Below are 16,451 nucleotides of genomic sequence, written 5' to 3' on the forward strand. Positions count from 1 at the left end.
GGAACATCCAGGCAAGACTGATAAATCCAGAAATGCTCACTTCACATTGCATAGATTGCACTTCAGGTGGTCACTAGCTCTGTCTTGCTTAGCCCAGGAAGTGGGGGGTTGGGGAAAAAATCAAACACACTCCAAATCAGTTTGTTTATTAGTCATTATCTTCTTGTTTACTTATTCCAGTTTATAGTTAATTAGGTGTCAAACTGACTCAATGTTACCACACTATACTCTGCAGTTGATGGGCTCTCTGTGACTTAAATATATTGTTTAGGTTGATTCTTCAGTGCTGTATTGAGTGAGTAATGAACGCAGTATTGCACTTCCTCAGTTAACACTGTTGTAACTTCTATCCTTTACTTGATAAATTTAAAAAAACTCATTTGATCTTGGGTTAATATAAAAGCAGGAGCATTCACCTGGTGACCTGGCCATCAGTTACACTATACCTTAATAAATGACACTGCAATAGTTTAATTGCTCTTGGTTTATAGCCTGTGTGAGCTTAATATTTTAGAAACCAATTAAATCACTCTTTAACTTTCTAAATTATTGGATTTTAAAACATTAACTTACAAGGAGAATTCAGTAAGCAAATGAGAAAAACCAGCAATCTGGGGCCAAGTGGTGATAATTTTATATCAAAATAGGATAACACTAATATCTCCCAAGATGGAGGGTGACACAGTAGCAGAGTGGTTAGTGTAATACTATTACAGTGCCACTGACCTGGGTTCAAAACTGCTGCTGTCTCTGAGGAGTTTGTGTGGTCTCCTTGCGGCCATGTGGGTTCTCTCTGGGTACTACTGTTTCATCCCAATTCCAAGGACGTATGAATCAGCAGATTAATTGGTCACATGGATGTAATTGGGCAGCACAGGCCCGTTGGGCAGGAAGGACCTGTTACCATCCTTTATCTTTAAATTAAATAAATGAATAAATGAAAAACATATATAAAAAAACACAGCTCCAAAGGAAGTTTGGGATCCACATGATTAGATTGTTAACTTGTCAATGATAAATACTGAAAGTTAAAAAAAAAAGACAAACAGAACGTATTGGTTAGCTGGTTGAACAATACTTGGATTACTATGAACAGCAAGGAGACCAACCTTAAGAAGGATATGTTGACTTTGGAGGAGGTTTGTTATTGATTTAGTTGACTGAACTCCAAGGAAAAAAGATCCCAAACCAAATTTTGATTGTGGTTTTCTAGAATTTAGGCTGAGAGTGATTTGAGCAAAGGTTTCACAGTATTAAGGAGACCAGCTGATGTGAAGAAAAACTGCTTCTCCTTGTTAGCAGGAGGCATAATCTGAAATTAGAGATAAATTTACCATGGTTAGAAGTTTGTGGCACTGCGATATCAGCATTGTCCTGCTATAACCCATTTATTTTGGAGTGACCATTTCAGTGTTGTTGTGCTTTCTCTGGAAATTCACGGCTGCTTTGTGGCATTAGTCACAGTTGTGACTGATGTAATTTTCATATCAGGTGCACGTAATGTGTTGCCATTCCCTGAAAATTTCTCCTTTTGGACAGCATTATCTGGGAGATGTTTATTGATGGCCACTCAAAATGCAACATTGTTTTCTGGCTTAGTGCATTTCCTAGATTCATGATTGGTCTCATATCCAGACCCTTATTATGGTGATGGTCTAACATGCCCCCATTACTAGGCCTATGATCTGCTGCCCTTACTTTACCATTCACCACAAACTACCTGTCCTAGATCCTGATTCACTGATACTCTCACACTTGCATGCAGAGTTGATGCTCCCTAATATCCCCAGCTCCTGTATGCTCAGTTGCAGGTCCTGACCCAGCCTCCACTGCCTCACATACTAAGATTTTGAGCCCTGATGTCCATTCATCTCTGGCCACAGTTGTGCCTATGGCTGTTAATCTTTGGCTTCCAGCTTTGAAACTGTGTAAAGCCTGGTCATTTGCTCTCAAAGCCTTGATGCCCAGCAGCTGCACCCATTTGGTTGTACTAGAATTTCTTAGTACATTTATTGATGAATGTCATTTTTTTGGATTATATTTGAATCATTAATTTGCATTTCTGATATTCATTTTCAGGGCTATATGAGCAAGTATAATCCTGAAGTCCATGCAACCAAAAGTTTGAACTTCTCCTCTGCCACTCTGCCAAATATGTTCCAAAGGACTATTGAAAGTTACGTGGATAAACGCATGGGTAGTACATATGGTCCACCCAGTGGTAAAAAAATGACTGTGTTTATTGATGACATTAACATGCCTGTGATCAATGAATGGGGTGATCAGGTAAATGTGTTCGTTAATTCAGTTGTTGATGCTTTTTTTCAAAAAATCTGCTTTCATGCACTTTGTGCATTAGCTTGCTTAATATAAATCTCTTCTCATTAAACAGATAACCAATGAGATTGTCCGGCAGCTAATGGAGCAGAAGGGCTTCTACAACCTGGAAAAACCTGGAGAGTTCACCAGCATTGTTGATGTACAGTTTGTTGCTGCCATGATCCACCCTGGCGGTGGCAGAAATGACATCCCTCAACGTCTCAAGAGACAATTCACAATTTATAACTGTACACTACCATCAAATGCATCCATTGATAAGATCTTCAGAACCATTGCAAGTGGCTATTTTTGTGAGCAGCGTGGTTTTCCTGAAGAGGTTTGCAAACTAGCCTCAGCTTTAGTATCAACCACTCGCAAATTGTGGCAAGCTACCAAGATTAAGGTACGATATTGGTATTGGTATTAGTTTATTATCGTTAATTGCACCAAGATACAGTGAAGAGCTTGTCTTGCATACTGTTCATGCAGATAAAATCACTACACAGTGCATTGAGGTAGAACAAGGTAAAACAATATCAAAATATAGAAAGGACAGTGCAGGTAAACAATAAAGTGAAAGATTGCAATGAGGTGGATTGTGAGGTCAAGAGTCCATCTTACTGTTCAAGAGTCTGAAAACAGAGGGGTGAAAGCTGTCTATGAGTCTGATGGTATGCGCTTTCAGGCTTTTGTATCTTTAGCTGATCTTCTTCATCATTGAGTTAGAATTCCAGAAATCTGCTGCAGTGGGAGTTTCTTCAACAAATGAATACAGTGGTTCATGAAGGTAGTCTAGGTTTGTTCTCTCAACAATGATGAGCAGATGGAACCAGAGTTTGCAGAGTGGAGGATGGAAATGGTCTTATTCATCTCATGTCTCAATATTTATTGTTTGTTTATTTATTTACTTGTTTTCTTTTGTATTTGCAAAGTCTGTTGTCCTTTGCACATTTGTCATTTGTCCAACCTGCTGGGAGCAAATTTTCATTGATTCTGTCATGGTTCTTGGATTTACTGTGAATGCCCTCAAGAAAATGAATCTCAGAGTTGTATATGTAGTTTGATAATATATTTACTTTGAACAAGAGGAGTGAGAAACTGGGTAGACTGGTGGGAGTGTGAATAGAACACCGAAGAACTGGTTTATCTCAAAATGGACAGTTCAGTGCTCATATCATTAGGTTGTAGACTTTTGTTGTGGGATGGGAGACTGCTATTGCTTAAATAAGAACTTAAGAATAGAAGTAGTTTTAGGCCAAACGGCCTATCAAGCCTTCTCTGTCACTCAATAAGATCATGGCCGATCTGGCTGTGGATTCAGCTCCACCTACCTGCCCTTTCCCCATAACCCTTAGTTCTTCTGCTATGCCAAAATCCATTCTGATGAAGTGTTTTGGCTGGAAAAGTCAATTGTTTATTTCCCTCCATGAATACTGTCTGACCCCTTGCTGAGTTCCTCCAGCATTTTGGTGAGTTGTTCAATCTAAATGAGTTTTGTTTTGCATTTTAAATGGTTTACTTAATTTACAGACTCATTCCCATTAACCTGATCAAAAAGAAAGTCACACATTTTTACATGTTTGTGTACCCAGATTCCCTCCTTTTAGTTGAAACGTTACTTAAATGAGAAATTAAGTTAATTTCAACTTCTGTTATCACAGAGATTAATTAAGTGAATGTTTGTTAACTGGGAAATGGTCAGATTAAAAGCCTGCTGAAATGGGGCACTTGCAAATTAGTGTACTTACGATGAAGAAACAGAATAGATTACATTTATTCGCATTCTTGATTATGTCATTTTCTAATGTAATCTTCTCGTCTACTTTATTCACATGTTTTGTTTTACAGATGCTTCCCACTCCAGCCAAATTTCACTATATTTTCAATCTCCGTGACCTTAGTCGTATTTGGCAAGGAATTCTCAATGTCACATCGGAGGTGTGCCAGTCTGCAGATGTTTTGGTATCTCTCTTTCAGCATGAATGTACTCGTGTTATTGCAGATCGTTTTACCAATCAACAGGACAAGGACTGGTTTGATGCCACAGTAAACAAGGTTAGGCAATATATGTTTCTTCCTACCCAAAGAAGGGTCTTTGTGGAAATTAATATAATCTATAAACACATTCATGGTATTTGTTGTCCATTGAAGAACAGAAACATTAGAAATAGCACCTGTAGAAAGAGGAATCAGCTAGCATCAATGGTAGTGGAGGCTTTATAGTTTTCGATGCAGAGCTAGGGGAGGAGGATTGAAGACAAAAGACCATATGTAGGTTATAAGCGACTTGGAGTGCTGTGTTCAGTTCTAGTCACCTCACTACAGGAAGGAAGTGAATACTATAGAGAGAGCACAGAGGAGATTTACAACGATGTTGCCTAGATTGGAGGGCGTACCTTATGAGAATAGGCTGAGTGTACTTGGCCTTTTCTCCTTGGCGTGGTGACAAATGAGAGGTGACCTGAACGAGGTGTATAAATTGATGAGGGGCATTGATCATGTGGATAGCCAGAGGCTTTTTCCCAGGGCTGAAATGGCTAACATGACGGGCATAGTTTTAAGTTGCTTGGAAACAGGTACTGAGGGGATGTCAGGGGTGAGATTTTCACACAGAGCCTGGTGGGTGCATGGAATGCAATGGTGGTAGCGGTGGTGGAAATGAATACAATAGGGTCTTTTAAGAGCCTCTTAGGTACATGCAGCTTAGAAAAATAGAGAGCTATGTGGTAGGGAATCTCTAGGCAGTCTCTAGAGTAGGTTACATGCTCGGCACAACATTGTGCGCCAAAGGGCTTGTAACGTACTGTAATTTCTATGTTCTATGTCATAGAGAATGTGAGTGAGTACTGATGATTAGCAACGTCTGTAGATGAAAGTAAGTGAGACAAGAACATGAGCAGCATCATGGGCAATGTAAAAGAGCAGTTTACCTGAAGTCAGAAATTCGGTGTTCATTCCTAAGTGCTATAAGGTAAGCTGCTGTTATGGAGTACCTGGTAGGGCTCTGAAAACCTGTGCCAACCAACTGGCAGGAGTGTTCAGGGACATCTTCGGTCTCTCGCTGCTGCAGTTGGAGGTTCCCATCTACTTCAAAAGGTGATAATCATATCAATACTCAGGAAGAGCAGGGTGAACTTCTTCAATGACTATCGCCCAGTTTGAACTCACATCTAGGGTGATGAACTGCTTCGAGAGGTTAGTCATGGCCAAAATCAATTACTGCCTAAGCTGGGACCTAGACCACAGCAATCTGCCTATCACCACTATAGGTCTACAGTGGATGCAATCTCACTGCATCTCCACTCGGCCATATGTCACGGGACAATAGTAATACCTATGTCAGGCTCCTGTGTATTGATTACAGCTCAGCATTCAACACAATTATACTCTCAGTTCTAATCAACAAGCTCCAAAACCTGGGCCTATGTACCTCCCTCTGCAACTGGATCCTTGACTTCCTCACTTGGAGACCACAATTTGTGCAGATCGGAAATAATATCTCCTTTTCACTGACAACCAACACTGATGCATCTCAAGAATGAGTGCATAGCCTATTTGTCTACTCTCTCTACATTCAGGAGGCTGTGGCTGTGGCATCTGTAAGTTTGCTGAGGACACAACTATCGTTGGCAGAATTTCGGATGGTTATGAGGAGGCGTACAGAAGTGAGATAGATCAGCTGGTTGAGCAGTGTTGCAGCATCAATGTGGCTCTCAGCATCAGTAAGACCAAAAAATTGATTGTGGTCTTCAGGAAGGGGAAGTCGAGAGAACACACACCAGTCCTCATTGAGGGATCAAAAGTGGGAAGGGTAAACAGTTTCAAGTTCCTGGATGTCAACATTTCTAATGATCTATTTTGGGCTCAACATATTAATAAAGTTACAAAGAAGACATGGCAGTAGTCCATGGAATCAGAAAGGGAATCGTCCCTGCAAAATGCTGAAAAGGGAGGTAAAGGGAAGATGGTGGTGGAATCCTTTTGAAGGAGGCAGAAGATGCATAAAATGATCTGTTGAATGCAGAGGCTGTGTGGTAGAAGATAACTATGAGGGAAACCCCTGTCCTGATCCAATATTTTTACCAGAAACATCAACAATTCCAGCCCCTTCCCCTTCCCCAACTATTGATACTATTGCTCCAGATTCCCAACTATCGCTCGAGATTGCAGCATCTTCCGTGTCTAGGGGAATCTATCCTTGTACTGTCCAGGAGGGAAGGCTTGAGAACAAAGACAAAGAAAATTGAGATGCAATGCAGTCAGGAAGTTTAGTAGCAATGGTAGAGGGGAAGCTGTGATTCATAACAGAAGAGGACATTTCAGAAGCATGTGTACAATCTGAGCATTTGTGACAGAGATGGATGAAATGGGAATGGAATACAGTCATAGGATCATAGACTGTGGAACATCAAACAGTGCAGTGGAGAACCATGCCTTTGGCCCAGCAGGTCAATGCCAGTCATAATGCTTATCTAAACTAATCCCAACTGCCTGTGCATGGATGCAAACATAAAATCCATATACCTTCCATACTATCCTATCCACTGGAGAGCTATGGCCTCGCATCCTAAACTACTCTGTGCATCATTACTCTTAAGGCTCCTACTATTTACTACATCTCCTACATTTGACTTCTCAAAATACAACATGTCACACTTGTCTAAATTTTAATTCCATCTCCCATTTCTCCACTCAAATTTAGAACTCATGTTTGTCCTGCTGTACCATTTGACAACTCTCCTTACACTACAGAACTTCATCAATTTTTCTGTGTTGGTTTCTCTTCTCTGTGTTGGTTTCTCCAATGATCCTTCTTTTATACAATTTCTTGTGATCAGCCAGAACTTTATTCTTCCTATCCAGTTTCTTTCATACGTTCCACCCAGCTTCTGCCATCATTCCCATTTTTCCTTCCTCAACTAGATCCACGTAATATCTACTAGCTTTTGCTCCAACTCTCCCTCCTCCTTTTATAATGAATATCAACCCTATTCTTTCAATCCTGATGATGGGTCTCAATGCAAACTTTTTCCAGTCTCTTTCCTATAGATGCTGTCTGGCCTGCTGAGTTTCTCCAGCATTTTGTGTGTATTTTTGTTTGTGATTCAGCCAAACTGTCACCTGTCCATTTCCCACCATAATTGGATTCCTCCTGTGTTTTATGTGTTGCTCCAAATCCCAGATTTTCATGTATCTCTATTTATGTATTTGTCTTTCACTTCATTTCCTACACATGTCACTTGTTCACTGCTCATGCTCTAAAGTAGTTACCATATAAACAAGCATCATCTTTCACCTTCATGTAACATTTGATTACTCAACCACCTACACAATCCTGAGGGTTTAATGATTGTATTTTCACTTCTTCATCCATATCCTTGACGCTGAGCCAGAATCTATCCACAGCTAAATCCATGGTGGAAAGATCTCTGTTTGCTGGTCCTCATGGAATTCTTGGCACCTTCTCTACAGCAATACCATTGAATTTATTGTTGAAGTTCTTTTTTGCTTCCTCTATGTTCCTCAAATGCCTTGATTGATATCAGCTTCCTATGCCTTGTATATGCTTCCTTTATCTGTTTGACTGAACTAATAATATCACTGTCATCACAAGTTTCCCAAATAATGCCATCCTTATCTTTTAAACATAAGACCATAAGACATAAGAACAGAATTAGGCTATTTGGCCCATCGAGTCTGTTCCACTATTCAATCATGGCTGATCCTTTTTTTCCCCCTCCTCAACCCCACTCCCAGGCTTCTCTCCATAACTTTTGGCCAATCAAGAATGTATTAATCTCCACCTTAAATACACCCAACAACCTGCCCTCCACAACTGTCTGGGGTAATAAATTCTACAAATTCACCATCCTCTGGTGAAAGAAATTTCTCTGCATCTCTGTTTTTAATGGACTCTCCTCTATCCTGAAGCTGTGCCCTCTTGTCCTGGAGTTCCCCACCATGGGAAACATCCTTTCCACATCTGCTCTGTCTGGGCCTTTCAACATTCAAAATGTTTCAGTGACATTCCCCCTCATCCTTCTAAATTCCAATGAGAATAGACCCAGAGCTATCCTCGTATGATAATGCTTTCATTCCTAGAATCATCCTTGTGAACCTCCTCTGAACCCTCTCCAATGCCAGCACATCTTTTCTTAGATGAGGAGCCCAAAACTGTCTATGATACCCAAGGTGAGGCCTCACCAGTGCCTTTATAAAACATTAGGATCACATCCCTGTTCTTGCGTTCTAGACCTCTTGAAATTAATGCTAACATTGCATTTGCCTTCCTCAACACTGACTCTCCAAGCAAGTTAACCTTTAGGGTGTTCTGCACAAAGAGTCACAAGTCCCTTTGCATCTCATATTTTTGGCTTTTTTCCCTTGTTTAGAGAACAGTCTGCATATTTATTTCTAATACCAAAGTGCATGACCATGTATTTTCCAACATTGTATTTAATTTGCCACTCTTGCCTACATTCCTAATCTGTCTAACTCCTGCAGCCTACCTGTTTCCTCAACACTACCTGCCCCTCCACCAATTGAGATATAACACTTTGAGTACTGTATTTGCTACCCTTTTTGATTCCTGACAGTCTGATTATACACTCCCTTTGCTGTTTTGCCATTTGCCCTATCCTGAGTCCCTTCACTCTAGTTGCCACCCCCCCCTGCCAAATTATTTTAAACCATCCTCAACAGCTCTAACAAACCTACTCATGAGAATATTGGTTCTCCTTGGGTTCAGGTGCAACCCTTCAGTTTTGTACAGGTTATACCTCTCCCAAAAGAGATCCCAATGATCCAAGAACCAGCTTCTCAGCCATGCATTAATCTGCCTTATCATCCTGTTTCTACCCTCGCTGGCATGTGGCACAGGCAGCAATTCAGAAATTACTACCTGGGAGGTCCTGCTTCTCAGCTTTCTATGTAACTCTCGAAATTCTTTTTTCAGGACCTCTTTGCTTTTCCTTCCTCTGTCTTTGGTACCAATATGTTCCAAGACACCTGGCTGCTCTCCCCACCTCTCCATAATTTTGTGGACACTTTCGGAGATGTCCCTGACCCTGGCACTTCTGAGGCAACGTGCTATTCGGGTGTCCCGTTCATGTCAACAGAATCTCCTCTCTGTTGCCCTGATTATTGAACCCCCTATCACTACCGCGCCCCTCTGCTCCATCTTTCCCTTCTGCACCAAGGACCTATTCTCAGTGCCATGTTTCTACCCTCAAGAACATGCTGGACTGGAACTCTACTCAGTTAGCCTTTAAAGGTCTCCACACGACATGAGCGGATTTACTTTCAACTGGTCTCCCCCAGTCCATTTCCCCAACATCCTTCCTAATACTTTTGTAATTAGCCTTCCCCCAATTTAGAACTTTTACACAAGGACCATTCTTATCCTTATCAACAACTATCTTAAAGTATATGGAATTTTGACCATTGTTCCCAAAATGCTCCCCAACTGAAATGGCAATCACCTGGCCAGGCTCATTCTCCAATATATCTCTAGTTGGACTATTTCAATAGGGATTCAAAGAATTTTAATATTGGTTCAAGAAACCCTCCTGGACAACCTAACAAATTCTGCCCCAACTACACCACTGACATCAAGGGAATCCCCGTCAATAATTGAGGATTTAAAACTGGCCACTACAACAATTCTGTTGTCATAGAGTTATAGAGTTATACAGCACGGAAACAAACCCTTCAGTACAGTTTGTCCATACGGTCTATTGCCTTACTGAGATGGTCATATTTGCCCATATTTGACTGATATTCCGCTAAAACCTTCCTAACCATGTGCCTTTCTGAATCTTTCGCTTCCTTTAGCAACTCGTTCTACATACCCACCACCCACTGTGTGGAAAACCTTGCCTTAGGTTCCTTTAAATTGTTCTAGTCTCCATTTAAATCTATGACCTTCAGTATTACTTTCCCCTAACTTAGGAAAAGACTGAAGTCATTCACCTTGTCTATGCCTCTCATGGTCTTATATATCTCTGTTAGGTCATTTATGCTCCAGGAAAAACAGTTCCAGCCTATCCAGTCTTTCACAACTTAAGCACCCCCCCCCCCCCCACCCACCACCATCCTGGTAACATCTTTGTGAATCTTTGCTACACCCTTTCCAGCTTAATAATACTTTTGCTAAAGCTAGGCAACCAGAACTCCAAGTGCAGTCTCACCAATGTCTTCTACAGTTGTGTCATGATGTCTCAATTCCTGTACTCAATGCCCTGAATTATTCTTGAGTTTCATGTTCTTTGTAAGGTGGGAGTGTGGTGGGATTTGACAGCAAAATGAATGAACCATTTGTCTTCTGCATGAACGTAGGAGGTAGCAACAGTGCAGTCATAAATGTTTTAGTAAAAGAGTTGAGGGAGTCAGCCCAGGTAGGACTGAAATAAAGTCTCTTATAATCCCCAAAAATACAGGCACAACTTGGGCCTATGTGAATGCCCAGACAGCACATTTGATTTGGAGAAAGTAAATGAAGTAGAAGTTGTTCAATGGTTCAATAGTTCAATTTAACATTAGAGAATGTATACAGGTTACAACCTGAAATTCTTACTCTTCACAGACGTCCATGAGACAGAAAAAAACCCAAAGATTGAATGACAGAAATGTCAGAACCCCAAAGAAACCCTCCTCTATCTCATGCACAAGCAGCAGCAAAAGCAACAACCCTCCTCCCACTTGCTCCAGCAAAAGCACTGAACCCTCCCCCCCTTGTGCAACCAACAGAAAAGCCCCCAAAGAGACCATGATCTATAGTCCATTAAAGCAGCTGTATATCCCAACACTTCAACATCTCAGACAGACTCTCTCTCACTAGTGAGGGATAGAGATATCATTCCTGCAACAACAAGAGGGGAGACCAGCAGCTTACTGTTTCGATGTTAACATCTGCTTTGTCACTTCCCCAAGCCCACCAACTTGAAGAGCCACAGTCTCTCACACATGAGAGAGAGAGAGAGATTCTTTCAACAGTCTGCTGTCTTGATGTTTCAATCTCCCGTGACGTTTCTGTCAGCAACATCAGCAAGGAATCAGGTCGTCCATGGGGCTGCACCCCAAAGGTACACATCTGCCTGGCTGCACCTGGAGATGTCGAAACACCAGGCTGCACAGCAAGTCCAAGAGTGAGAACCCACTGCCTGTGAACCATAGTTTGAGTTGCAGCTGTAGATCATGGACTCCGACAGGACCCCAGCCACCTTGAAAAGAAAAGGGAGACATGAGAAAAGAAGAATAAGCTGTTTCATGGACAAACTGGTAGGAGTTGCCCAGAAGTGTGAAAACCTCTGGAGCTATCTTTTCTAGCTCCTCCCATACTAAAAGTGAGAACAAGTTCTGTCAGGTGAATGAGTTTTGTGCTCACCCTGCTCAATCTTTTCACATAGTCCTTCTGTACAGAAATTTCCGTGGTGAATCTACATGGAGAGATCTATTTCTGATACACAGATCAAAACTTGACATAGTATTGCAGCTGTGTTTGCACCAAAACCTTGTACAATTGTGGCAAGACATTACTCATTGTCCAGACGTTTAAATGCAGGCTGACATATTACATGACTTTCTATGATTTGCTATATCTCCATGCCAAATTTACACTATGTGTCTGGTTACACTTGCTGTCAAATCACCAATTTAATATGTTTCCATACAGATAGCTTCAGAAGATCATGGTGATACGATTTTAGCAAATATACAGAAAGAAGCCTACTTTGTTGATTTCCTACGTGATGCTCCAGAGGCAACTGGAGATGAACCAGATGACATGGAATTGGAAGCTCCTAAGATTTATGAACCTATTCCATCATTTGATGAATTGAGTGAACGCCTGAAGTTGTATATGGAGCAATACAATGAAGCTATCAGAGGTGCAAAGATGGATTTGGTGTTTTTCAAGGTACAAGCTTAAATTGTTTTGTCTGTGGTAATGCCAATTGTGGCAGACTGATATAATGTAATTAAGAACGAGAGACCGAATAATTTTTAAAAATTGTTTACTTGGAAATACTTATACCCTCACAGTCACAGGTGAAGAAAAAAAGAGCACATTAAAGTTTAGTCCCTGAAAGCCTTGGGTTATATTTTGGGCAGTTTTGGGTGAGCCAAGGATGATTTGTTTTGTGTATAGTCCTATGTGGGATGCACAATTTCTGTTGCACAAAGGGCAGATAGATTAATTGGGTTCTTGTATGTTCCTTCCACTTTTGGAGAAATTCCGTCCTGAAAGGTTTTGGAGAATCACAGTGAGGACAATTGAGAAAAGGGTGAATGCAATGAAACCGTTATCTTTTTATTACAGTCTATAGTCTATGGAGGATCTGTTGATGAGGATCATGTCTTGATTGTTATCATGAAGCAGACAAGGGATGGTGTTAAATTTTATGAGACAGCCAAGCATGGGAAAGATCCTCAATATTCCCCTTATGTTGGCATTCAAAGGCTTTTGTGATGTCAGAAAAAAAAACACATATACTGATTGATGTACTTTTATTGCATAGTCACTCTTGAGAAAGTGATGATCAGATAACTTCCTGAACTAGTGAAATACTACAGTCTGTTTGGTAAAGGTGCTCCCCCAGTGCTATTGGGTAAGCAGTTGAAGGACTTGGACTAATAAGTATTTGAGAACATGTGCGGTAGAGTGACTTTATTCAGATTTTAAAATGTCATCACTTGTTGTTAAAAGGATGCCATGATACATTTGGTAAAGATATCTCGGATCATTCGAACTCCACAAGGAAATGCTTTGCTGGTAGGTGTCGGTGGATCTGGAAAACAGAGCCTTACTAGACTGGCATCATATATTGCAGGATATCAAAGCTTTCAGATTATACTCACAAGGTAAATGTATTGCTGTATTTTTATTATTCCAGTTCTGTATGACGACTTTATTTTTTACTAGTCCACTTTTGGCAAGGTAGATGCTTATGTGAATCTTCAGTATTCAGAATGTATGCAACTGACTGCATATATAGTACATTGGATAATGTATTATATAACTTGTAAAGTTTTTTTTCTTTTATTAAATTGTGAAAGTGATACAACCATATTGAATTTCATCCATCAAACAGTTGAGATGTGTATGCTGACACTACTTGATATTGCTTTGTGAATAAGGAATATCATTGTGTAGGCAGTACTATAATTTCATAATTTTTCATATTTTCATATTTACTTCTAATGTCGAAGGAGGCAACTTGATATATCATGTCAATACCAACTCTCGAAGCAATCAATTTTATTCCCCCATATATTCTCATGTAACCTATTCCCTCCCATATGCTCATCAACCGCACACTATTTTTCTATCATCAAGCTGCAATTGGCTTTAAATATTTTACCAGCCAGCATGTGGGAGGAAACCAGAGGAGTTGGGGGAAACTGATGCAAAGAATATTCAGTCTCCACATGGAGGGTTAGGATCACGCCACCGTACTGCCCTTAATATTGATCAAAATTACAAAATAAATGTTAATAAATGTTGGTTTGGTTATCTCCATAAAACAAGCCTTCCCAACATGTCACAGTTTATCTAATTCCCCACAATTGGGGCAACACCTTGATGTTATCATTATTCCCTATAAAATGTTGCTCTGTAGCTGCCTTTTCCCATCTTATACCTCCCCCCCCCCCCCGTGATGTCAGGTAAATACAAAGTAAAGACCCTTATTGCCTTGTTCTTTTTCTTTTTCCTTTCTATCTATAAGTTACTTTGTCTATTTTTCCTTTAAAAAATCATAAAACTTTAACAAAGTTTTTTTTCAATCATCTTTTGAAATTCTCCCTGATATAACATCTGTTTACTATTCATCTTTCTAAAATACCATAGAGCAATTTTATCATAAAGGCACTGTGGAATATCATCACAAGATTAATGTTTTTTTCAGAACATACAACACAAGCAATCTAATGGATGATCTGAAGATTTTATACCGAATAGCTGGACAAAAAGGTTTGGGAATGGCATTCATATTTACAGACAATGAAATAAAAGATGAGTCCTTCTTGGAATACATGAACAATGTTCTCGCCTCCGGTGAAGTCTCAAACCTCTTTGCTCGTGATGAAGTTGACGAAATCACCCAAGATTTAATCCCCGTAATGAAAAAGGAGTATCCTAGGCGACCACCTACTCCTGAGAATCTCTATGATTACTTCCTTTCAAGAGTGCGTAGTAATCTACATGTGGTTCTTTGCTTTTCTCCTGTTGGGGAGAAGTTCCGTACTCGTTCATTGAAATTTCCTGGCCTGATTTCTGGTTGCACAATGGACTGGTTTCAGCGTTGGCCCAAAGATGCTCTTGTTGCTGTTGCTCAGCATTTCTTAGCTTCATATAAAATTGAGTGCACAGCACAAGTTAAACAAAGTGTTGTGAGCACCATGGGGACATTTCAAGATACCGTGGCAGAGAAATGTGTAGAATACTTCGAACGATTCAGGCGTCAGACCTATGTGACCCCCAAATCTTACTTGTCTTTTATTGGAGGCTACAAAACTATTTATGGAGAGAAATTTGCTCATGTGGAAATGTTGTCTAACAGAATGAAAACAGGTGTGGATTTATCTATTTAATTAGCGTGTTGATGCTCATAACCTACAATTATCTATCAGCAGACAATTCCTGCATTCATCTGTGTGGATACAGTTTAAGTACTTTTTTTAATTTTAAAAATTCATTCAGGAAACTCTAATTGAGGAAACTGAAATGGGTTCGCATTTTAGTTTTTAATTAAACAGCAACAGAAATATTTAATCAAAATTAATTCATTGAAACCTAACAGTATTATTTTGCATCAATATTCTTTATAAATTTAAGGAGGACTATTAACAAGCTAATTTAGCTGGATGGTATTCAACTAAAATTTTTAACATCCAGCTTGTTAACAATTTAAATAAAATCAAAATGGATTTAAAGTTGCAAGACACATCCCTACCTTAAAATCTATTTTAACTTTAATGATTAGAAATAAGTTATTTTATTTGCAAATTGAGAGACAATTAATAAGGGAACAAATTGAATCATTCAGTGACCATGTGTATTAATTGGGAATATGACAGAATATTGTTTAGTTTAAGTGACTGAGCAGCTAATTAATATCTGCCAATAATAATCCGCTCTCTTGCATACATCAGGAGATCGGCACTGAGGCATGGATTCAACAGCTTTATTAACTCATGTTAGTAATAACTACGCTGCATTTGTCTGGTCAGTGGGGTAATGGGAAGGGATGAGGAATGATGGTAAGCAGAGGCACTGGTCCCTTAATAATTATTTGAATTAAAATATATTTAACCTGAGGTCATGAACACTTATGCATAAATTCCCCATCTTTTTTCCCACCATTTCAGCAACTCCCAAAGAAAAGCTGGCAAATGGAAAGATCTGCACATACTCGTTCAAGCAAAACACATTTAGGTGTGAAGTTAAAAATCATCTGCTGGAAGAACTCAGGAGGGAAGGAATTGTTAATGTTTAGGTTGAAAACCTGCATCAGAACCTGACATCTAGCATCAGACTTCTTCCAGCAGACTGTTGATCTAGATTCCAGCATCTACCGTCTCCTGTGTCTCTAGATATGAAGCTTTTTTTATTCTTGGCAGTAATAGTAAAATATGGCATTAAAATTGTAAGTTTGAATGGAGGACTTACGTTATTTCTCTGCAAAGCTTGGATAACTGGAAAAAATACATCTTATGGCTGTGTTAAACTGTTAAGAGACACAAGCTAAAGAAAGAGAGAGCACGAAAGTCAGAAAAACAGCAACTGTTAAGTTTTCTTTTGCATCCTTTGTGATGTGCACTTCTAAATATGTACTTTAAGATTCAGGTACATGACTCAAATGGAAACTCTACTGTACATTCAGATCTGTTTGACGCAGATGTTGTTGGACAGTACATTAAAATTCAATGCAATACACACAAAGTACTGGAGGAACTCAGCAGGTCAGGCATCTAAGGAAATGAATAAACAGTCGACGTTTCAGACCCATTTTCAGGTCTGAAAAGGAAGGGTGAAGATGCCAGAATAAAAAGGTGGGAGAGGAGAAAGAGTACAGCTAAAAGGTGATAGGTGAAGCCGGGTAGGTAGGAAAGGTAAAGGGCTGGAGATGAAG

General features: G+C 39.8%; 1 protein-coding gene across 1 annotated transcript in view; it reads left to right on the top strand.

Annotated features, from left to right (window-relative positions):
• The window catches only part of dnah5l (dynein, axonemal, heavy chain 5 like), a gene marked incomplete at its 5' end in the record, with an annotated part of 260,289 nt that overhangs the window by 123,983 nt on the left and 119,855 nt on the right, over positions 1-16,451 (top strand). The window contains 6 exons of the mRNA XM_073055303.1: positions 2,080-2,286; positions 2,393-2,722; positions 4,168-4,374; positions 11,993-12,235; positions 13,025-13,179; positions 14,226-14,890. Of these exons, the coding sequence (XP_072911404.1) occupies positions 2,080-2,286; positions 2,393-2,722; positions 4,168-4,374; positions 11,993-12,235; positions 13,025-13,179; positions 14,226-14,890 (1,807 nt within the window). The remainder of the gene's footprint in view (positions 1-2,079; positions 2,287-2,392; positions 2,723-4,167; positions 4,375-11,992; positions 12,236-13,024; positions 13,180-14,225; positions 14,891-16,451) is intronic.

Source organism: Hemitrygon akajei, chromosome 8, assembly GCF_048418815.1.
Source record: "Hemitrygon akajei chromosome 8, sHemAka1.3, whole genome shotgun sequence".
NCBI classification, from domain to species: Eukaryota; Metazoa; Chordata; class Chondrichthyes; order Myliobatiformes; family Dasyatidae; genus Hemitrygon; species Hemitrygon akajei.